General features: G+C 37.4%; 1 protein-coding gene across 25 annotated transcripts in view; it reads right to left on the reverse strand.

The window, feature by feature from the left end:
• nfasca (neurofascin homolog (chicken) a) overlaps positions 1–24782 on the reverse strand; it is a 275383-nt gene that overhangs the window by 118697 nt on the left and 131904 nt on the right. For 18 of the 25 annotated variants that reach the window (XM_039749089.1, XM_039749101.1, XM_039749107.1 and 15 more), the window contains 6 exons: positions 15557–15719; positions 13373–13390; positions 9712–9817; positions 9061–9257; positions 7614–7736; positions 7174–7344 (listed from right to left, as the gene is read on the reverse strand). In XM_039749089.1, the coding sequence (XP_039605023.1) occupies positions 7174–7344; positions 7614–7736; positions 9061–9257; positions 9712–9817; positions 13373–13390; positions 15557–15635 (694 nt within the window). In that variant the 5' untranslated portion in view covers positions 15636–15719. Of the gene's footprint in view, positions 1–7173; positions 7345–7613; positions 7737–9060; positions 9258–9711; positions 9818–13372; positions 13391–15556; positions 15720–19105; positions 19244–24782 lie in introns of all 25 variants that reach the window. The other 7 variants (XM_039749110.1, XM_039749099.1, XM_039749111.1 and 4 more) reach the window with 2 other exon arrangements.

Genomic DNA, 24782 nt, shown 5'->3' on the forward strand with positions numbered 1-24782 from the left:
CAGTAATCTGTGTAAACAGATTGTTAAAACAGAAACTCATATTTTAGTAATAAATGTTACAAAATGTAGGCATAAACTGTAGAATGTGTGAAGCCTGAAGTACAAAGATCAAACAAACACTTTCACAAAAGGTTCAAACACAAACCAACAGCTTCCGTGGCATAACGGTAAGATTTGCTAACTTCTAATCAAGAGTCCCCGGTTCGATCCTGACTGCCTCCTATATTTGCCATTTTCAGTAGTGAGCTGCTCTTATTTTTAATATTATACAGTACACACATACATTTGGTTTGCGTCTGTAACAGACCATGTACATTTACAGTACTTGTAAAAGTTACTGTTTTTTTTCCCACTTTTATTCTCTCAGTCACGATCACGATACATACTACCACCCTAGGGATCTGACGCTGTTAGTTTTTATTTGAAACTGGAAATGACCATTAGGGGTTGCCAAAGAAGATCATCTTCTTCCACATCTTTCTGTCCTCTACATCTTATTCTGTTACACCCATCACCTGCATGTCCTCTCTCACCACATCCATAAACCTTCTCTTAGGCCTTCCTCTTTTCACTCTTCCCTGGCAGCTCTATCATTAGCATCCTTCTTCCAATATGCCCAGCATCTCTCCTCTGCACATGTCCAAACCAACACAATCTCGCCTCTCTGACTTTGTCTCCCAACTGTCCAACTTGATCTGACCCTCTAATGTGCTCATTTCTAATCCTATCCATCCTTGTCACACCCAGTGCAAATCTTAGCATTTTTAACTCTGCTACCTCTAGCTCTATCTCCTGCTTTCTGGTCGGTGCCACCGTCTCCAACCCATATAACATAGCTGGTCTCACCACCATCTTATAGAACTTCCTTTTCACTGTTGTTGAAACCCGTCTGTCACAATTTACTCCTGACACTCTTCTCCACCCATTCCACCCTGCCTGCACTCTCTTTTTCACCTCTCTTCCACAATCCCCATTACTCTGTACTGTTGATCCCAAGTATTTAAACTCATCCACCTTCACCAACTGTACTCCCTCCATCCTCACCATTCCACTGACCTCCCTCTCATTTACTCACATATATTCTGTCTTATTCCTACTGACCTTCACTCCTCTCCTCTCTAGAGCATATCTCCACCTCTCCAGGGTCTCCTCAACCTGCTCCCTACTCTCGCTACAGATATATTAACCTCTATATATATATATATGTACACAGTACTGTGCAAAAGTTTTAGGCAGGTGTGAAAAAATGCTATAAACAAAGAATGCTTGCAAAAATGGAAGTGCTAATCATGTATTTTCATCAATCAACAAAATGCAGTGAATGAACAAAAAAGAAATCTAAATCAAATCAATATTTGGTGTGACCACCCTTTGCCTTCAAAACAGTATCAATTCTTCTAGGTACACTTGCACACAGTTTTTGAAGGAACTCGGCTGGTAGGTTGTTCCAAATATCTTGGAGAACTAAACACAGATCTTCTGTGGATGTAGGCTTCCTCACATCCTTCTGTCTCTTCATGTAATCCCAGACACACTTGATGATGTTGAGATCAGTGCTCTGTAGGGGCCATACCATCACTTCCAGGACTTCTTGTTCTTCATTACGCTGAAGATAGTTCTTAATGACTTTGGCTGTATGTTTGGTGTCGTTGTCCTGCTGCAGAATAAATTTGGGGCCAGTCATACGCCTCCTTGATGGTATTGCATGATGGATAAGTATCTGCCTGTATTTCTCAGCATTGAGAGCACCATTAATCCTGACCAAATCTCCAACTCCATTTGCAGAAATCCAGCCCCAAACATTCAAGGAACCTCCACTATGCTTCACTGTTGCCTGCAGACACTCATTATTGTACCGCTCTCCAGCCCTTCAACGAACAAACTGCCTTCTGCTACAGCCAAATATTTCAAATTTTGACTCATCAGTCCAGAGCACCTGCTGCCATTTTTCTGCACCTCAGTTCCTATGTTTCCATGCATACTTGATTCGCTTGGCCTTGTTTCCATGTCGGAGGTATGGCTTCTTAGCTGCAACTCTTCCATGAAGACCACTTCTTGCCAGGCTTCTCCGGACAGTAGATGGGTGTACCTGGGTCCCACTGGTTTCTGCCAGTTCTGAGCTGATGGCACTGCTGGACATCTTCCGATTTTGAAGGGTAATGAGCTTGATGTGTCTTTCATCTGCTGCACTGTTTCCTTGGCCGACCACTGCATCTACGATCCTCAGGGTTCCCCGTTTCTTTGTGCTTCTTCAAAAGAGCTTGAACAGCACATCTTGAAACCCCAGTCTGCTTGAAATCTTTGTCTGGGAGAGACCTTGCTGATGCAGTATAACTACCTTGTGTCTTGTTGCTGTGCTCAATCTTGCCATGTCATGAAACTCTTCCACAACCTTACCTTGGCAGCAGAGTTTGGCTGTTCCTCACCCAGTTTTAAGCCTCCTACACAGCTGTTTCTGTTTCAATTAATGACTGTATTTCAACCTACGTGTGACATTGATGATCATTAGCACCTGTTTGGTATAATTGGTTGAACATACACCTGATTATAATCCTACAAATCCCTGACTTTGTGCAAGTGTACCTATAAGAATTGATGCTGGTTTGAAGGCAAAAGGTAGTACCACCAAATATTGATTTGATTTAGATTTTTCTTTTGTTCGCTCACTTTGCATTTTGTAAATTGATAAAAATAAAGAATCATTATTTATATTTCTGAAAGCATTCTTTGTATACAGCATTTTTTCACACCTGCCTAAAACTTTTGCACAGTACTATATATATATATATATATATATATATATATATATATATATATATATATATATATATATATATATATATATATATATATATATATATATAATTAGTATATATTAACCAACATTATACTGTATGCAATAAGACTAGGCAACAATCAGTTCAAATTACTCATGATAGTATTTCCATCCATTTGAGCTGAAGGTTGAGATAATTAGGCTTACTTTTTAATTCATAAATGATACTGTACATTCTTTGTCAATGAGAGAAAGAGGCTGGGAGCATGCGCTGATTACAGCACGGTGCCGTACTCACCACACGGAGAACCGCCTGGATTGAGATCCGGGTGCAGCAATGCAACGAGTGAGACCTCTGCGCCACACTGAACAGTGTGAGTTTATGTGCAATTTAAAACAACCCTTTCAGATACTACTTTTTTTCCGTTATACCATTTGTTATTTAAAAAGCTAATCTTTACACATTTTCAATCTAATTAAGGACAGTTAATGTGTGTCACACAGCTAAGCACAACCTGAGTTAAACAAGTGCTGATTGTGCACAAAAGCTAAACCATTATTTTATATTTCTGTTTTTTAATATTTAATTGTTTGTATAATTGTTAGTGCTTCTGGTGTGATGTCTTACAACACAATTGGGTGGTTGGTGGATGCTGAGCATTCTTTTTGTTACAAAAAACATTCAATAACCTAACTAGAATAATTTAATATGCATAGGTAAGCAATTATTTTGTATTATAAATCAATCACCGAGTTATTTCTGCTTTATCGAAAATTATTAATGTTTATAAAGATGGTTAATATTAATTGTGTGATTAACTGTGACTAAATTCTTAAACAGTAGCCCTAAATTAAAATTAGTTTTCTGACTGAGGAATGTAGATATAGTTTTGAAAAGAGCACTGAGTACTTTGAATGTTTGGAAAAAGAAATGTCTCACATACTTAACTTTTACTTTACAGGAGATGGCAGCATATAGATAGAAGCTGATAGAAATACATAACATTTTCATCATTAACAAACATTTGTGAACCTCCTCTGTAAAAAATAGATATATCTGACAGAAGAAGAATACATCTGGAGAGTGTTCTGTTTATTTAATTTCTTTTAGTTAAAAATAATGGAGTGTATGTTGACAATAGCTGCACTCCAATCAACATGACTATACTATAAAAGATTAAGAGTTTAGATAGACAGGCGTGTTACAAAAGACTTGTGGCCTAACAAATGTTGATTTTATTTTTCACATTCAATATCGAATCGTTTTGTATAATTAAATTAATTTTTTACTGTCTTTCTAAAATGTGTAAATAAGTACAGTGGTGTGAAAAACTATTTGCCCCCTTCCTGATTTCTTATTCTTTTGCATGTTTGTCACACAAAATGTTTCTGATCATCAAACACATTTAACCATTAGTCAAATATAACACAAGTAAACACAAAATGCAGTTTTTAAATGATGGTTTTTATTATTTAGGGAGAAAAAAAAATCCAAACCTACATGGCCCTGTGTGAAAAAGTAATTGCCCCCTGAACCTAATAACTGGTTGGGCCACCCTTAGCAGCAATAACTGCAATCAAGCGTTTGCGATAACTTGCAATGAGTCTTTTACAGTGCTCTGGAGGAATTTTGGCCCACTCATCTTTGCAGAATTGTTGTAATTCAGCTTTATTTGAGGGTTTTTTTAGCATGAACCGCCTTTTTAAGGTCATGCCATAGCATCTCAATTGGATTCAGGTCAGGACTTTGACTAGGCCACTCCAAAGTCTTCATTTTGTTTTTCTTCAATTATTCAGAGGTGGATTTGCTGGTGTGTTTTGGGTCATTGTTCTGTTGCAGCACCCAAGATCGCTTCAGCTTGAGTTGACGAACAGATGGCCGGACATTCTCCTTCAGGATTTTTTGGTAGACAGTAGAATTCATGGTTCCATCTATCAGAGCAAGCCTTCTAGGTCCTGAAGCAGCAAAGCAACCCCAGACCATCACACTACCACCACCATATTTTACTGTTGGTATGATGTTCTTTTTCTGAAATGCTGTGTTCCTTTTACGCCAGATGTAACGGGACATTTGCCTTCCAAAAAGTTCAACTTTTGTCTCATCAGTCCACAAGGTATTTTCCCAAAAGTCTTGGCAATCATTGAGATGTTTCTTAGCAAAATTGAGACAAGCCCTAATGTTCTTTTTGCTTAACAGTGGTTTGCGTCTTGGAAATCTGACATGCAGGCCGTTTTTCCCAGTCTCTTTCTTATGGTGGAGTCGTGAACACTGACCTTAATTGAGGCAAGTGAGGCCTGCAGTTCTTTAGACGTTGTCCTGGGGTCTTTTGTGACCTCTTGGATGAGTCGTCTCTGCGCTCTTGGGGTAATTTTGATCGGCCGGCCACTCCTGGGAAGGTTCACCACTGTTCCATGTTTTTGCCATTTGTGGATAATGGCTCTCACTGTGGTTCGCTGGAGTCCCAAAGCTTTAGAAATGGCTTTATATCCTTTACCAGACTGATAGATCTCAATTACTTCTGTTGTCATTTGTTCCTGAATTTCTTTGGATCTTGGCATGATGTCTAGCTTTTGAGGTGCTTTTGGTCTACTTCTCTGTGTCAGGCAGCTCCTATTTAAGTGATTTCTTGATTGAAACAGGTGTGGCAGTAATCAGGCCTGTGGGTGGCTACGGAAATTGAACTCAGGTGTGATACACCACAGTTAGGTTATTTTTTAACAAGGGGGTAATTACTTTTTCACACAGGGCCATGTAGGTTTGGATTTTTTCTCCCTAAATAATAAAAACCATCATTTAAAAACTGCATTTTGTGTTTATTTGTGTTATATTTGACTAATGGTTAAATGTGTTTGATGATCAGAAACATTTTGTGTGACAAACATGCAAAAGAATAAGAAATCAGGAAGGGGGCAAATAGTTTTTCACACCACTGTAAGTGTCAGTTTCAATGGTACCTAAATATGTGTGCAATTATGCTTTCACATCAGGAAAAATATAAAAATTAATTAATTGCAAACTAGAATTGTCAGGCCAAATTCACGAGTGACATTTCAGTCAGCCGAAATAAACTTAGAACTTCCTATTACTGAAGGAAACACATAAACTTGGTTTCAGCTTTTACTTTAAAATTATAAGCTTTCAAAAATAGTGACATTTTAAAAAAAATCCAAAAATGAATTTCTCAAGGTGAATGGTACTGAAAATTCAGACTGCACAACTATTTAAAACCGTGCACTGGAAATTGGTGGAAAACATAAAAATATGAACTGACGCATTATTCTGGCCTGAATGTTCTCATCATGTCTTTGACTTATCCTAATATGTTGCTAGTGATCAATCTAATTTATAATGATAAATACCCATAAAATGTATCATCTGAAGTCTCTACTAAATATGTAATAGCAAAAAAACAAAACAAACCTTCAATTTGAGGTGTAAATGCTAATGTTGGAAGCAGTAATAACAACAAAAAATCTGAATTCCAAAATAGTTTCAGTAAGTAGTTAAGTAGTAAGTAATTACCTATAAAGCTAATACTGACTGACAATTAAAATCTAACCACATTTTTAAAGGTTTTTACATTTTGTGATTAAAGCTGTTCAATATTCAATTTAGTGTAAAAAAAGAAAATACAACCATCAGTAAAAAAAGAAAATACAACCATCAGTTTTCTTACACATTTTTACTACAAGATAGCACTGCACATTTTGTTCACGAGGACAGAAAAATAAAGAAGAGCTTTCCTATTCCCTTAGTTTACAACAGAAATCATTGAAAAGCACAAATTGAAGTTAATTTTAATGATAAATTAAGTAAACATGAAGAAAGAAACTATTATGAAAGTAAATGCAAAAGAAAAACATTGCCTTCATGGGGAACACTTTAATGTAAGAAGGGATGCAAATTCTAACCTGTTAAAAAACAAAATACAATACTTGGTGGAAGTCACCAACATGCAGTGCTCTAGGGGCTACTCATGATCAAAGAACAGGAACAGATCATCTGGTCATGTATGATGGATGCAGTGCACCTTAATGCTATCATAGGCCATCTGCTGTTTGCTGTTCTGCTGATGGATTACTAAAAGAGAAGGATCAGGAGGTGCCATTTAAGGCAATCCTGGCGTGAGAGTATCATTAATGCTGTTCAATGACTGAAACCTCCAGGGGGAATCAATATTTTTAACCACAAGTGAAAAAGTCATTTATAGGCTATCCAATGACAAAATAAAATCTATCTGATTATGAAATGTAAATGAATTTGTCCATTTGAACCTAGTAGGCTGAGTACTTGCTAACCAAAATAATCCTGGACAGTATTAAAAAGTGCTAATCACTGAGGAAAGGTTTTCCTTCTGCTCACATGAGTCTTGCTTTAAATATGGGAGGATACTTACTGGTCAATACTTTCAGAGTGAATGGATTCTTTTGCTGAATGGTATGTGTGAAATGAAAACGGGCATTACAGCTGTAGTCTGTTTCAGCATCCTTAGCTAGAACATTGGAGAAATACAAGTCTCCATTCAGCCCCATCGAGACTCGTCGATCCTGAGTGATGGGTAACATGGCTGTGGGGAGTAAATGAAAATGCAAAGAAAATTAATTGCTATTATTAATGAAAACCATTTTTATACACTCATCACAAAAATACAATATGCTGTATGTTATGACATACTCTATTCAGTTTAATCAAATCAGCAAGGCTATCCACATCAACAATGAGTCCTTTACATTAGGAATAGTCCCATACTTCAACTGAATATATTGTGACGTGAAGAGTTTACATGGCTTAGCACTAATATGAATTTTTTCTAGGCATTCAGTGAATAAGTCTTACCACTATTCATCCAAAAGATGTGAGGTGGTGGGAGGCCAGGCGGTGGATTACATGGCAGAATGGCATGAGAGCCTTCATTGACAACTACTGGCTCCAGGTACTCTTTGGGCCAAAGTGGCGATTCTAATAAGACATACACACATACAGAAGAGGGTTAAACAATCCCCAGCAATGTGTAGTACATTATATGATAGCACATGGTTAAGTATTCACTTTGTGCATTTGAATTGACAACCCACCTCTCCCCATCATTCATTGATCAAGAGTCCCGTCTTCAATTCAATTGGGAATTAACCTTTCCTGTGTACATTTTATGCTGATTTTCAAGAAGTACTAATAACATTTTAGTAAAAAATGCATGCTTTTCGCATGTCTGAGCATATAACTAGATAACAGGCTTATGTGAAATGAGTAACATGAGATTTTTTTAATTTCTCCATGGACACTTTTAACATTGTTTACTGTTGAACAGCACAGGTCGCTACTATGTTCCATTATATGATAAATTTCTTTCTCTTGATCTGCTGAAATACATGAAATTAAAATTTTTCTTAAAACAAAAAAAAGTTTTCCACTAAATGTACCTGTTTTAATTCACAAGTTAGTAATTAATAAAACGGATCAGAAAACAGTAAAGGTCATACAGATCTAATAAAACAAATATGACACCAAAGTACAAAAGGGTTAAACACAAAAGTCTAAAAACATGTAAACATGTAAAATAAAAAGGTCGTGAAATTGGGAGGCTGAACGAAAACAAAAACACAGGACAAAAATCTGTAAATTTAAATTAGAAATTAAAAAAGTTATAATAATATAATAATAATTATATGTGCAGGGCAAATGAGATTTGGAGTAACCAGGAGAAGAACATCCATCCATTCAAATGGGGTGAAACAGAAGAAAACTCAGTGTTAAGGCCAAAAAAACAAAAAGAGAGGGAAACTAAGTCGAGGACAAAAGCAAAAAATTAAGCACAGACATTTTTCAGCAAGCAATTAATTATTTTCATGTGCAGCTCAGATTCGGAAAGATTGCCCAGACGACCTTTTATATCTGGTAACATCACAGTATTTAGGTTGCGACCTCCAAGAACACGTCCATAGCAATCACTGTATGTTCTAACAACAGGTGCCCAAAAGCACAGTGAACATGCGCAACAGCTTTTAAAAAACTAATTTTTAGTCAAAAAACACAAAATACAGAAACATACCAAAACTCTTAAAGGTGTAAAGGAATTTCTACATGGTGGATGTTGCAATGACAAAGTAACAAACTGCTCAAGCAACCTCGCCATCTGAGCCGAGTTCTTTTATGCATCCTGCCCCTACCCCCAATCACGTGACATACTGCTTGGTAAAAAACAAACCACTGACAAGAGGAACCATGGCAAATGTTGGAAAAAAGATGGGCTATCACTGAGCCCTTCGCTGTCCCTGATACTTACTTGAAACACGGAGCAAGATTTTGTTGGAGAGTGCAGTCCCAAATTCATTCTTAGCAAAACATTGATACTCTCCCTCATATTCATCAGGACGCCCTCCACTTCGAAAACCAATCTCTAGTGTACCAGAATTACGTCTCATTGTTACACGAGGATCTTTTGCCACATTGAAGAACTTTCTGTTACGTGTCCATGTGTAGCTTTAAAGAGCGGAATATAAAAGAATCAATCACAAGCATGAAAACATACAAGACCTGTTTTCTTCAGACCATTTAAAAACTCACTTAATTTTGCATGTTTATTCAAGATGCAATTATGTTTTGATACTCAGATAATCTCATCTAAACACCATTGTGCCTAATATGGAGAGAAACAACCACAATTGTCGACTTTCTTTTAAATAGCTAGTTTGTTAAGTCTGAAATCCATATCTTCTGAAAAATGTGCTACATTACAGTCTACTTGCTTGTTTAGACATGTAATTCACTTGAAAGATCAGACTGGATTCTGATTAAAAACAAAATTAAAAAAATAGCACTTTTAGATCAAATTATAAGAATAATTAAAAACAATCCAAATGAGAGACAACAATTTAATTGTACAGGAGGCGATGAAAACATACAAACAAACAAGAAAAATAAGAGCAAGTTTTACCTGGGAAGGGGGTTTCCTTTAGCTTCACACTCAATTATGATGTTATCCCTGGGGTCCACAATGTAGTCTTTAGGTGACTGCTTTGTGATTGTTGGAGGTTGCTTAACTGTAGTAGCAGAAAGACCACAGAGCATTAGGAAGCATGCCTTCTTTGTAAAGGCAATATATCTTCTTCATTAGATAAAGAATTAAGTACTTAATAATTTGATGGAGTCTCAGAGCCTAGCACAGTAATAGAAAACTCGATGTTCAAGCTATAGCAGAAAGCATTGTAAAATGACAAATTATTAGTTTTACTGGACTGTGTATCTGGCAAGCACCTTGACCCAAGGTGACTTAGTGGTTCAGGATGCAATATGTCTTTATGTATTTATATATTAGAGATGGTTTCAATCTAATCATGCTGTTATCTATCCCGATTTACTCAAGTGGCATGGATGTCATGATGTATTCTGTTGTAGTAGATTTCATTAACAGCAATTAACTAGATGGCAAAGAATTAAAAGTTTTGGACCCAGAACAACTGTCAACAAAGTATTTCAAATTTGCTTTCGGTAAGATGATGCATTTTAACAATATTGTTTTAAGAAACCTATATGAACAAAGGGATCATTTTACTTCTAATAAATAAAACCTATGTTTACAAGATGATAAAGAGGTGGTTTGGTGGTGAAAAGAACTTTTTTTGAACTTTGCTTCAAGGTAACTGGATGATAAAGCACTGAACAGCAAGTTACAGTGATCTGGCAGGATCATGTTTGGAATTTGCATGCTGTAACACACACAAACTGAATCACATGACATCTTTTAGGAAGCTCATTTACAGTATATGGCCCTAATAATTTGGAGAGACAGTTAAATTTAACAGTGAAATTTTAAATAAATGGCAATGATTGCACTGCGTTTGCAACTTCTTGACATGAGGTATTTTGAATGTCCATCAGAGGTTCACGTCTGTAAAAGCTGTGTTCCAAACAATGCTGAATGAAGAAGTGAGAACTGCTTCAGTTGCCACGATGGAGTCTGTATGTGTGGAGGGTAGAGATGCTGAGAACAGCAACAAAGCTGGAAGATGATTCTGATGTATAAGAACCTAAGACATGTGACGCACAAGAGGAGACCATTCAGTCCATCAAGCTTGTCCCAATATCTAATCACTATTCTTCATAAGGGCTGTCAATGTTTCTGCTTTATCTACATGGCTTCAGTTTTAAATGCACTTGCCCTTAATTTCCACTGATGTCCTCAAGTATGTGATTCACCCTGAAAGAATGTTGCTGGATCTACTTTATCAATACCTTTGGTAATTCTGAAGGCCTGGATTAGTTCCCCACAAACAGGCTTAATTAACATAATTAATAACATTATGATGCAGTGACAAGGTAAGACCCTGTCACATTACAAAACCTTTCCAGCGATTTTCCAGTTGCTCACTTCATTTACATAATCTTAGTAAGCTGGAGGCACTTGCAACACACTCCTACGGCAGCCTGTATTGGTCTGACATATGCTTTTTCTAGTCAAGGCTATGCACCAAGAGCCAGCGAAGAAGTATATAAAGTCCAGGATCATTTGCTTCCTTAAAGGTAGTCACCACTGAGGACTAGGGGTGTGTGATATTGGAAAAAAAATATATCTCAATATTTTCTGGGACTTTGACGATAACGATAATTCCAAGATAATGTAAAAGTGTTATTTGAAATTATATTGAATTATATTTTTGTCATCTATAGCTTTGCTTATCAGGTCAGTTTTTTTGCAGTTTATGTGTCAGAGTTTGCCGACATGAATCATACAACTTAGACAGAGCTGTTTGACTGAAATATTTTCGGCCAGGCAGTGTACACCTTGGGTCTAAAGTATTCAAAAGTTGTTTAAAACCATCTCTCTCAACCACCTGAATTGGCACCATATCATTTGCGATGTAATTGGTGACGGTGTTTGTTATGTCATGCCATCTGCTGCTTTTTCTTGTCGTAAGGCACTTTTTTTGGGGAATGGGTCCGCTAAAGTTTGCTGAGTATGTTTTTGTGCTTGTACCTTGGTTACTTTAGACTTGTGCTGGACAGTTGACTCCTTAAGCTTTTCGTATTGTTTGCGGTGGTTAGTTCGCAAATGGTGAAACAAGTTAGTTGTCGAGCTGTCTTTAACGGCAAACGATTTACCACATATTTTGCAGATTGTTGTCATTTGAGCAACATCAGTCTTTTCAAAACCAAACCATTGCCATGCGAGTGCGAATGAACCACGTCTGGCAATTAACTCTGACTACGTAGATGGCGAGTCTGTTTTATCATCTGGCACTGTTTGTTCACTCATTTCGAGGCAGGGAGCAATGCTAACTTGCGGCTTGCTGGACGTGCTCGCCTAAGCAACTCTCTTTGCGCACTCGCAGTGATCTATAGAATTGCATTAGTGAATGAGCTCTGTGTTTTATTTTTTGCAAAGCGAGTTACATACTCGATAATTTAATCTCGCACATCGTTAAAACAGCAATTAAGATATAATCATAAACAATGTATATCGCACACGCCTACTGAGGATACATAAAATAAATGTTCATACTAAAAATGCCACTGTTTATGACAACACTTTCTGATATTTTTAAGCTTGGGTAGTGAACGTAGTTATTGAAGTTACTGATCTTCTGTTGTTGTATCTTAAGGTTTAATAATGTGCTTCAGTCTCATTTGATTCAACACTTAGCCGATTGAACTGCTGCACCAAAGTCCTGCATTACAAATTTTGCACAAAACAAAAATAAAATACATGAATAGTCAAAGTCAGCACCCAAAAGAGTTATTTATGTATTAGACTCTCCATGCACATGCCTAGTTTGTATGGTCTAGTTACATGCCTGGGCGGCACGGTGGCGCAGTGGTAGCGCTGCTGTGTCGTAGTTAGGAGACCTGGGTTCACTTCCTGGGTCCTCCCTGTGTGGAGTTTGCATGTTCTCCCTGTATCTGCGTGGGTTTCCTCCGGGTGCTCCGGTTTCCTCCCACAGTCCAAAGATATGCAGGTTAGGTGGATTGGTGATTCTAAATTGGCCATAGTGGGTGTGGGTGTGTTTGTGTGTGTCCTGCGGTGGGTTGGCACCCTGCCCAGGATTGGTTCCTGCCTTGTTGGCTGGGATTGGCTCCAGCAGACCCATGTGTTTGGATTCAGTGGGTTAGAAAAGGGATGGATAGTTACATGCCTTGGGTATCACAGTGAATCTGTTATGGAAACTAAATGTCTTGTTAATAGTCAAATTCTCCAGACACTGGAACAATAGAACTCTTAAAGAAAACATTACTCAGAATTATTTGCATTTTTTAGTCATTTCTTATTTTTCTGCAACCACCCAACCTATATAGGTGGTTTAAGAGACATGCACTTGGGAAAACCTGGCATGTGGCAGCACTGGCAGCTTGTCAAATATTTATTTTTTGGATAATGGACACTGAGACTCCATTTTTATGCCTATAAAACACGAAAACAGTGGGAAAAAAATTGCCCACAAAATAAATACATAATCCAACACAGCAAACACATGTATTGTGATTTGCCCCCAAACAACAAGAGACAAAAATGAAAAAAGCATGCGCATGCAGAAATTGACTGAAAGTGACTTCCAATACTAATGCATCCAAGGGAAAAGTTCTCACAAAGGAAGACTTACGCTCTTGTTGAATCTTTGCTGTTTAGTCCATGGATGTGGAAGTAAAGGAGAGACAAGGAGAAGGGGGGGATATTAGTAATATTAGCTTCAATCTTAAACCTAAGACTAATGTTGAAAATACATTATTACTGATATTAAACAGATGGAAGGTAAAAGTCAAATGAAGTTTGGCAAAATAAACATTAATAATACACGTTTTATCCACTTTAAAGCTTGATCTAATAAAAACAAAGTTACAGTGTTAATGTTAAGGTGCAACAAAATGCTGCCGATTAAAAAAACAATCTTGTTGGTTTAACAGTTCTATATAGAACTTCATATAAAGAGATCTGGAGTTAAAAGGGGCATTAGTTGGTGGGACACTGGTTAATGCTTCTGCCTCACATCTCCAGATTCTTGGGTTCAAATCCTGGCCAAGACAATTTCTATCTGGATTAAGGCCAATTAAGGGATATGGAAGGAAGGAAGGAACAAAAGAAGACTATGCAAACTGTACACAGATCATTCTCAGGCTGAAATCTGAACTCCAGACACTGTGTGGCAGTAGCAATAAAGTAAATGTGAAACCCCTCTTCAGTAATATATAAAGAAAGTTGTCTATTTTAACAAGATTTATTACAGAAAATGTGTAGAAAGGCATCACTGAAGAATATGTTCCAATGAATGATTCAAGAAGTGCTTTATTTTATACTAGTCTCAATACCTGACAAAGAAAAATAATAGAATAATTTTAAAATATTTGCTATCTTGAAATTCTGATTGATCATAGTCATAGTATGGAAAAGCAGTTCTATCTTGCTGGTAGTGATATGTCAAAATACAACTAATCATTTATAGGAGATGTTAAACTAGTCAAAGAGAAAGCATTATCTTTCATCAAAATGCATCAAATGAAATTTCTCATAAAAAAATGATGCTGAATTTCTCCATTACAGTTTCAGTCAAACTGAAGCTGTTCTGGCTGTTCGCGCTGGCCCAACATCTCCTTTATAAAATGTATATAATATTTTGTCTGCTGCGGTGGGCTGGCGACCCTGCCCGGGGTTTGTTTCCTGCCTTGTGCCCTGTGTTGGCTGGGATTGGCTCCAGTAGACCCCCGTGACCCTGTAGTTAGGATATAGCGGGTTGGATAGTGGATGGATGGATGGATATTTTATCTGTATTTGATTAGTTCTCAATATATTAAAACTATTTTTACTCATCAGACTATATAAATTATTTATCTAAACTACTTTTGTGTACTGTAATAATAAACATACACATATGTTAGTTGATACTGCTACTACTTCTACCATTGCTACTACTATTTCTACAGCTACTGCAGAATTTGTGCTCATTTTTATGCCAGAATGTCACACAGGAAAATAATTTTCATTGTCAGTGGTCAGCCCACACCCCACCTATAAACACTAAATAGCTTTGAAAGTATTGCTTCTAAATCTCTGGCTGTAAAGTTTTGTGTGTGTGTGCGCGCGAGCATCATATTTATGGGAGGCTTTCAAGTTATTACTATTATTATTGATGTATCTTGCAATATTATGGCCATTATTATTATGATAAAATTAATACATTTTTATATACTGTATCTCACCAACTGTATATTTTGTTTAGAAAAACTTGGATGTGCAAAGTTGCCCAACTTTTAAGGATTAAAGTACTGCTCAATTCTGGAATTAGTTATGCTGATCAGGACTTAAAAATGAGCCACAGATTCGAATGAGCAATACATTAAGAACTGCGCTGCTAAAAATATATATTTTCCTAACATTTCTAAAAACCTGACTTAAGCTAATACATGAATGATTTCAAAACCTTCTATAAATGCCTCATCGGGCAAGAAAACACTAATTGATATTAATTACCCAAATGTGCATTCATACTATTGTTCATGTAAGAATTAATTTTAAGTTGGATGTTGCTCTTTATGTTTTAGTGAGATAAAACAATCTTGTAGCTGGTTTGTACTTGGACAAAATGTATTAACTCAGGGACGTTAGTGATACAAATGAATAGAAAGTATGGATATTACATAACTTAATTAGAGGAAAGTTTAACAACAATACAGAAAGAAAATATGCAAATGCAACTCTCAAAACCTTTGCTAATTTTTTAACTGTTTCTCAACAGTAACAGTCGAGTGTATAGTAAATATGCAATTAAAATAAATTTTTCCTGTGCACTTACGATCAAGGGGAACCTCAATGCTTACTGCTTCCCAGCAGAGCAAGAGGAAGATTGCCACCCTGCACGTCTGTGACATCATCCTTATGATTCACTCAGAAGAAGCTCTTTGTGCCACTGATTGACTGTCCCGACCTCTGACCACAGCTCTTGGTTAAATATTCTCCTGAAAAACACAAAACAAAAACCATCATTTCATGGCTGGAGGAAAATGGCATTTTAAATGCAAATAATTAATGCAATGTTAAAATGACAAATTTCCTGCAGTACTGTAATGTCTGTGAAAGCTAATAAATTCAGTTTTAAAAAGCCTGGATTTGAGTAGGTGAAGCACTTTCATTTAAGCCAGTGCCTTTGTCCTGCAGATTTATTATTTTCAGAAAAATTCACACTCCCATTGTCAAAGCAATGGCATCCAGAGGCTGGCCTAGATTCACAGCTGCTTTCCGTAATCCCCACGGACTACTTTCACTGGCTCTGCCTTTATAAGACTACCAAAAAATGGCAACAAATTTTACACATAAAACGAGAGGTGGATATTTGAACAAATTTAACCAAATAAGTCCAAAATTGAGACTTCAATTATACACATTCCTATAGTTCACTTTTAAAATTCACTCCTTAGCCAATCTATTTCAAACTGGTTAAAATTCCTCCCACTTTCAACAACTCAAACTATAGAACAGCTTAATAAAATGAAGCCACATGGGTAAATGACTGCAGCAAATCTATTCCATTTGCCTGTGTGTGCAGTGTAGGTTAAATATCATATACAATATAAAAATAACAAAATTAATTCTTCTCATTCTGTCAGTTACAAACAAAATACCTCCAGTCATACAATTTGCAATTGGCAGCAACACAGTCATTACAAAAAGCAATACAACATTCAAGAGAGTACAACAATTTGAAGTAAGTTTTGTAAGGTTTGATATTCGATGGTCTTGGCACTGATCAGCAGTAATCAGCTGTCAGCCAAAGTATGCATGAACAATGATTCAGTTTCCTTTTAGGATGCCTTCTGCTTGAAGCTTACCTGCTCTCCTCCTGTTACAAGTTTCTTTAACTGACAAACCTAATCTGGCCTGGTGTGTTTGAATGTACTGTATGTGGATGTGATAGATTGGCAACTAATCCAGAGGCTGGCTCTTATCATGGTAACAGTTCTGGCATGATAGGCACAGAAACTCTACAACCCTATACTTGCTACGGCAAGCTTAGAAAATGGATGGATTGATAACATACTTTGACTGCAAATAAAAACATTTACTGTACCTGGTGGTATCAGCTTTGTTGCTTTCTGACTACTGTAACATTTTATTATGGCAAGTGCTTGTTTGGTTTACAACTGAATCTGATTTAAAATGTACTATCTGTACCCACTGTGAAAACTTTGCAACTGGCTATTTGCTTATATATATTTTGGTCTGTGGTAGGCAAATTCGCCTGGGAAATTTCACAAGGTAATGGGCCCCAATTTATATTTTAAAGACAATTACATTTTATAGGAAGGTGTATTCTTTTGAATTAAAAAGGGTAATCAGTAGGAATAATGTGAAATCTGAGTATATATTATTAACATTATTAGATGTTTACAATGTTCATTTCTTTATGTCATTCGCTTTAACATTTCTTTTTGTGTCTTTAGCCTGTTATATGTGGTCCCCCTTTAAAGTCTGCAGATGTGCATGTATACAGTATGCAAAGAATTTTGTAGAGAGTAGTAGGGCATACCCATTCACGTGGGGGGTGTATGGGAGGCTGCAGGCAGCGTGGGGAAGGGTTTGGAAGAGGACAAATAGGAATCGAAAAATGCCGCGTCGGCTGCGTATGGGCGGGACCGGTTTTGAAGAGGAAGCAGGACGAACCGAGGAGCGGGGAACGCGGTAGTCCAAAGGAGGAATAAGAATCGAGAAAAGTGGCATGGGCATAGACATACAGTATATAGATAGACACCACATTCACTGTGTTGCCCAGTCGACATGATACTTCAGCTCTACTGCAAGTGGCAAAAGTGCCATTTAAACTAATACAGGTAGACGTGGAAACCGGGTTTTCTGATGAAAAAACAGTAACGTTTAAAACAGTATCGTTTACATATAACAAATTTTGGCGAATCGTTTACATGCAATTATTAATATCCATTTATACACTAATAATGGCAATTATTAAATAATAATAATAATTATTATTATTATTAAATAATTCCTCCCATATAACTAACATTTTTCAGACTGTCTACTTCCATCTCCGAAACATTTCTAGACTTTTGTCCTGTTCTTATGCAACGCAGTACTGAAGTATTGGTTAATGCTTGAATCACGTCACTTATAGATTACTGTAATGCTATTCTATCTGGCATCCCACAAAAAAGTATCTATCACTTGCAACTTATTCAGAATTCTGCTGCCAGGATAATAACCTGCTGTTCTAAATCCACTGAACATACTACACCTACTCTCTCTCAACTTCACTGGCTCCCTGTTAACTACAGAATACAATACTAAATACTGCTCTGAACATTTAAAACTCTCCACAACCTCACTGATCTCCTATAGACCTGCACTCCGCTCGCTCACTCAGATCCTCATCTGCAGCTCTACTTTCTGTACCACACGTCAAACTCTGTGCTGTGGGAGCTCGAGCGTCTCTCATAGTGCTCCTCAACTCGGGAATTCTCTTCCCTCTCATATACATCAGCTCGATTCAATAATACATTTTAAAACTGACCTCAAAACTTATCTTTTCAAACTGGCATACCAATTGTGAATTTTGCACTGTTACTGCCAGTTATCTTTGTTTATTTGCTAATTATTGCTTTTTGATTTATCATTCTCTTGTTTTAATTTTATTAATGTTTAATTTTATTGTAAGATGACCCTGAGTGCTAAGATTATAAAATGGGATTTTCTAATGGCCAAATATAACCAAAACAATTGTTCAGCCTTACCTATGAAATATAATCCCCCGGGGTCTGGTTTAGAGCGTACAGTGGTTTGTACAATACCAAGCAGCACATGCGTGAGGCATCTTTATCCATTACTTCACTCCACAGCAGTGCCACTCGCAATATGGCGGTGACTTTGACGTACGATGCTGCTGGTCATGCGACATCTAGTAATTCTATGTCTATGTCACCCCACTATGGACGTGGGTGAGTATGGGAGGCCGCAGAAAGTGTGGGGAAGGGCCGCAGACAGTGTGGGGAAGGGTTTGGAAGAGGACGAATACGAATCGAGAAATGCCGTGTCGGCTGCATGTGGGTGGGACCAGTTTTGAAGCAGGACGAACCAGAAGAGAAATATATATAAGAGATGAAAAAAATTGGCACTATTGTTTCAGTTAGAGAAACTTTACCTGCATAAAGAAAAAATGTCCATCTCTTATGTGCTCAAAAGCAAACTGAAGATTTGAGCAATGAGAAAACGCACAACTACATTGTGTCTGGATATTATAAAGAAGACTACTCTGTGGTGTGGCAATCTTTTCTAATTCTAAGCACCATACCATGATGTTTGCCCTCTTGTGATGCTTAATCATAGCTTTTCTTACCTTCTTATTTTTCTCTCCTGAAACTTTTGTACTACAGCATCAACAATGGTATTGAGATGTGGGCTTAATGCATCCAAATTTACTGAATCACAGGTTTGTCCAGAATAGGTACGGCATAAAGTCCCAAGTCTATTTCCCCTGAATATAGGAGAGAGATGATATTGTAGTCATGACAATATAAAACACAATTTGAAGAATAAATGTTGGGCAAAACAGTAGAGAGGAAAGCTCCCTTTGCGTCAGAACTTACAGACAACTGGATTGCACTGCATAGAGTTGCCCTCTAGCAACAAACAACTCAACTCCTAACCACTGACGGTAAAGGTCGAGCACGGTAAAAAAATAGGTTTCTAAATGTAGTAATTAGACAGAGTTCTCAAATTAAAAAAAATCTTCATCTCTCTTCTACACAATTCAAGCTGCATTAAAAACAAAATGCATAGAAATCAGGCCATTACTTTCTAATAAAGAGCTTTCACAAAGTGGTGGTGCAGCATTTTAGCATTAATGAATAATTCTTGAACAGACGGTGCTGTGATCTGATTGGCTTTGTGCTCCCATATTAATATACTGCATAGTATCCAAAGGTTAGAACCCAATCTTGTCATATCTCTCTATTATTAAAAAAAAAATCCTGGAGACAAACAATACTTCACGTAAAGATCACGGAAGACACTTGAAAGAAACCGCAAGATGAAAGAGACTGGCCACGGAGCGTCTCGCGGGGACCTTAAACATAGGACTTTGTGCCAAGAGATTGACCCAGAACCATCTCACGATGAAGTGGAACATGAGATTCTTGCAAGACACGCCCTACTTACAATCAATATCATATAAGCCCAGAGGCAGCAAAACATTCATTCATGTAAAGGACGCTTTGAGCACACAGATCCAGGGCTCTCTGCGCATATAAAGTGTATATGGACAATACGTTATAAATGAAATGTAGACGACTAAGAGAAGAAGAAAGCAGCTCGGAGAAAAGAGACTCAAAAGCATTGGAGAGAAAAAAAGAAAAAGAAGAATCTAGGTGCAAATTTAGAAAATAAGGAAAGTAATTATCAGCCTGGAACAAGTGGAACTGAAAAAAAAGCACGTCCATTCCAGCTCAGAATTAATAGACAGAGAGTAAAAGACAAAGTAGAACTTCATAAACACGTTCACAAACATTGGCGCTATACACATGCAGAGCAGGTTAGAGATTATGAAAACAGTGAATTCGAAAGGCTCAAAAAAAAAACATTGGCACAATACACATGAGGAGAAAATCAAAGAATATGAAAGTATGAAATTCAGAAAGTATAAAAAAAAGAAAGTAAAGATTGCAGTAGCACAAACAAATGGAAATTATTGCTCGAAAAAGAGAAAATAATCACCACGGACCAGGTGTCACTGACAAAAAAGCAGGACAAAGCGAGGTCAGAAATAAAAGACAGAATAGAAAACAAAGTAAAACGTCATAAAGAGGTTAAAAAACAAGTGGGCCAAACACATGCAGAGCAGGTTAGAGATAATGAAAACTGGAATTCAAAAGACTAAAAAAAACACAGGCGCGAAACACATGCAGACTAAGATACAGAATATGAGAGCAGAAAAAAACGACTGTGTCAAAACAAAGAAGGTAAACATCGCATTAGCGCAAAGAAAGAGAAATTATTACTCTGAGAAATAACGAAAAGGTGAACAGTACAACCGGTGTCAGAGCTTGGTCCGAACTGCTGGCAGTAAGTCGAACCTGTTTCCTGTGAGAGTTGGACTCCTCCAGGGCTGCCCTTTGTCACCGATTTTGTTCATAATTTTTATGGACAGAATTTCTAGGCGCAGCCAGGGTGTTGAGGGGGTCCAGTTTGGTGGACTCAGGATTAGGTCACTGCTTTTTGCAGACAATGTTGTCCTGTTTGCTTAATCAGGCTATGATCTTCAGCTCTCTCTGAATCAGTTCACAGCTGAGTGTGAAGCGGCTGGGATGGGAATCAGCACCTCCAAATCTGAGACCATGGTCCTCAGCCAGAAAAGGGTGGAGTGCCCTCTCAGGGTTGGGAGCGAGATCCTGCCCCAAGTGGAGCAGTTCAAGTATCTCGGGATCTTGTTCACGAGTGAGGGAAGAATGGAGCAGGAGATTGACAGGCGGATCGGTGCGGGTCTGTCGTGGTGAAAAAGTTGCTGAGCCGTAAGGCAAAGTTTTCAATTTACCAGTCGATCTACGTTCCTACCCTCACCTATGGTCATGAGCTATGGGTAGTGACCGAAAGAACAAGATCACAAATACAAGCGGCTGAAATGGGTTTTCTACGCAGGGTGTCTGGGCTTTCCCTTAAAGATAGGGTGAGAAGCTCAGTCATCCATGAGGGGCTCAGAGTAGAGAGGAGTCAGATGAGGTGGCTCGGGCATCTGATCAGGATGCCTCCCTGGTGAGGTGTTCTGGGCATGTCCACTAGGAGGAGGCCCCGGGGAAGACCCAGGACACGCTGGAGGGACTATGTCTCCCAGCTGGCCTGGAAACGCCTCGGGATTCTCCCGGAAGAGCTATAAGAAGTGGCCGGGGAGAGGGAAGTCTGGGCATCCCTGCTCAAGCTGCTGCCCCCGCGACCCGACTTCGGATAAGCAGAAGATGGATGGATGGATGAACAGAGATCGAATATATGGACACACGTGATATGTCAGAAGTATGTAAATATTGTAAGGCTTTGAAGTTTAAGTCAGAGAATTTCAAAAATGGAGTTTACTTCACATGCATTTATTGGTTACTTTGCAAAAAAAATTATTAACTGTTGATGTGCATCGTTTATTCTGTGCTGACATTTCAAACAGAGAAACCTATCCTGAATTATGGTACAAAGTCATTAAACACATGTCTCACTGACCTCATTAAAAAGATTCAGCATTTTGTGATTTGAAAGATTCCAAATATTGTTTTTATAAAAGTTTTGAAATAAAAGTGAAACTAATGAAATAGCAACAATTCAAAGAAAAAAAAATCTTAAAAGTGTGTATCCGGAAAATCAAACACGGGGGTTGGCGAGCGAAGCCCCCTAGTAGCAATAAAAATTAATAAGTAGTCCTGGTTTTATCATGCATTTTCCTAGGCACTTCAGAAAAGGAAAACACTTTTGTGCCTTTTCATTATGATCCTATATACAATGTTTGTGCTGTTGCTTATTTCCATTACAAGTAGAAATGTGAAAACAACTAACTTAAAATGACTACAATCACTTTCAGAAGAAACCCAAATAGTTTAGCATTCTAATTAACCTTTTATTTTCCAAAATATTTAGGTTTTAAAGAGTGCTGGAGCAATCAACATCATGTTTGTGAGTTTGTATCTTTTGAGAAGGGATATAAACACCTGCAGGAAATAAGATGCTAGGATGTTAAGTTACCCTTGACTTACATCTGACAGTGGATTATAACCCTTTTGACACTTTACAGTGTGTTTAGATACAGCATGCACAAAGAAAAATTGATTGACTAGTTGCCACTTTTAATTTCTTATTTTCTGCCCTATTGCTACCTAGAATCTGATCATTTTGTCTGATTACCAACTGTTTCTTTAAATTATATGGCAAGATCTAGTCCAATACCAAGTCAGTTGCCTTAACAGAGATTAGTTTGTATAAGTTGTTATAGGCTCCAACAAGCTAAATAGTTAGTTATTACAGTTTGTCTATGCTGGAAAGTGTGCAGGAGTTTTCTCTTTCTCTGTTCTCCACCCTGGAAGCAGCATTATCAGTCTTGTTCAGGTGATAAGGGTCTACCCAAAAGTAATTCAAACTAATAGGATATCCTATTTTTCTGAAAGTAATGTTGCATGTCAAGGCAAATTTACTAAGATTAGCATTCCATATGGATGGATGGGTGGATGGATGGATGGAAGGATAGATAGACAACACGTGTACTCCCAGATTATTCCATGTCTGAACAGAATGCAAAAATGTTCACACTGTAACCTTTCATGCACTCATATCAAATTATATTTTTTTTCTTTGCTTCTTTTTGTTTCATGACTTAAATGGTGAGTAGTTGTTTTTGAATTCAAAAGATACATAGAATGGGAAGTTTCTGCTATTAACAGACTATAAATTTGTTCTCATGAAATGCATCTTCCAGCTCGGCCGTAGCTTGCATCCAGTAGCTTTTTGACAATCAAGTGGTAATGTGATTGAAAACATGAAAGCTTGTCTATAGAATTTACTTGTGCAGTATATACTGTATCTGTGTCATGACATAATCCTCTGCTCCATATGCTTTCTTATTCTGTTTATCTGTTCTAGAAAATCAACATAAATAACATCTGGAATGGTAAGAAAAGGATTCAAAGTTCTACTCATGTCTGAAAAAACTACCAAATAAACCTGCTTGTGATGGGCTTGGACCAAACCTAACATGACTGCTGTGTTATTACCACTTTTTAAATCTGTGATAATAAAACCAAACCTTCCAGGATGTTCAATATGTACTTATTGGTGAGTGGAAATGCCAACCCATTACCAGAACCAACATAATCCAGTTTCAGGTTAGGGAACAACTCTGGCCTATCCTGTCACTTGAAAGGCTTGAATACATCAGTAATCCATCTGCGAGTATATTCACAGTGTCCTACAGGTCCATATAAGAATCTACAATTAAGAGTCTGCACAGGATGTGAACGAAAAATACGGACAATGCAAAATATACATATGCCTATATATTTATTATTTATCCATTTACTTACAGAAGCTTCTTAATTCAGTTATATGAGTAATGTAGGGCCTATCCTGAAAGTATCAAGTGCAGGACTCAAACTAAAACTGGACAGAATACCAATTTATTGCTAGCAGACACTCATGCACATACATGCTGAACCATCCCAGGCTAATTTAGAGTTGCCACATCTTCCCTGAAACAAAAGTCTGGGTGTGTTATTTCAATATGGTGAGAACAAGACTCAGAAACACTCCTACAAGAATGAGACAGGTCCTCTAAAAATCTGTTCACCCATCTCCAAAACTGCTTTAGGGTCATGGGTTCAATTTATCCATCCATTATTATTATTCTATGCAAGGCCACAGGGACCTGGAGCCTATCCCATCACAAGGCACAAAAACCCTCAATGAGGTTCCAGTTTATTGTAAAGCACATTCCCTCACACACACACATTTTCACACTTCACTGTGGGCTATTTAGGTTCATCAGTTAAGTAACATACAAAACTTTTGTTGATGCAACAAAACCAGAGTTAAAGACCCAAGCTGTGATTTTTAGAGAAATGTATAGGTTTCCTGAAATTAATAAAATGAGTACAAATGGAAATGGGCTAAGATGGATGTGGTAGAATCAAATCTTACTATTTTTCCTTCCACCAAGAATTTAACAGTATCCAGAAAAACATACAGATACCTCATACTTTTTCTTTCTTAGGTGGTACATTTATTGTTATGACAGAGTTGCTTTATAAGGGTGCAGAATTCAAAATGACAAATAATTACAATAGTAATAACAATAATAGTAATAATAACATTCTATTTATATGAAACGTTTCTCATGTTCAAAACTCTTTACAAATATCAAAAATGTAACAACAGGAATAAAAGCACAGAAAAAAATCTACTCTGGATATAGAATAGTATTAACACTAAACAACAAAACAAAGATGCAAGAAGCTCCAAGCTCTGAATTAAAATACACAATGAACCTAAAA

Source organism: Polypterus senegalus, chromosome 3 (assembly GCF_016835505.1).
Source record: "Polypterus senegalus isolate Bchr_013 chromosome 3, ASM1683550v1, whole genome shotgun sequence".
Lineage (NCBI taxonomy): Eukaryota > Metazoa > Chordata > Cladistia > Polypteriformes > Polypteridae > Polypterus > Polypterus senegalus.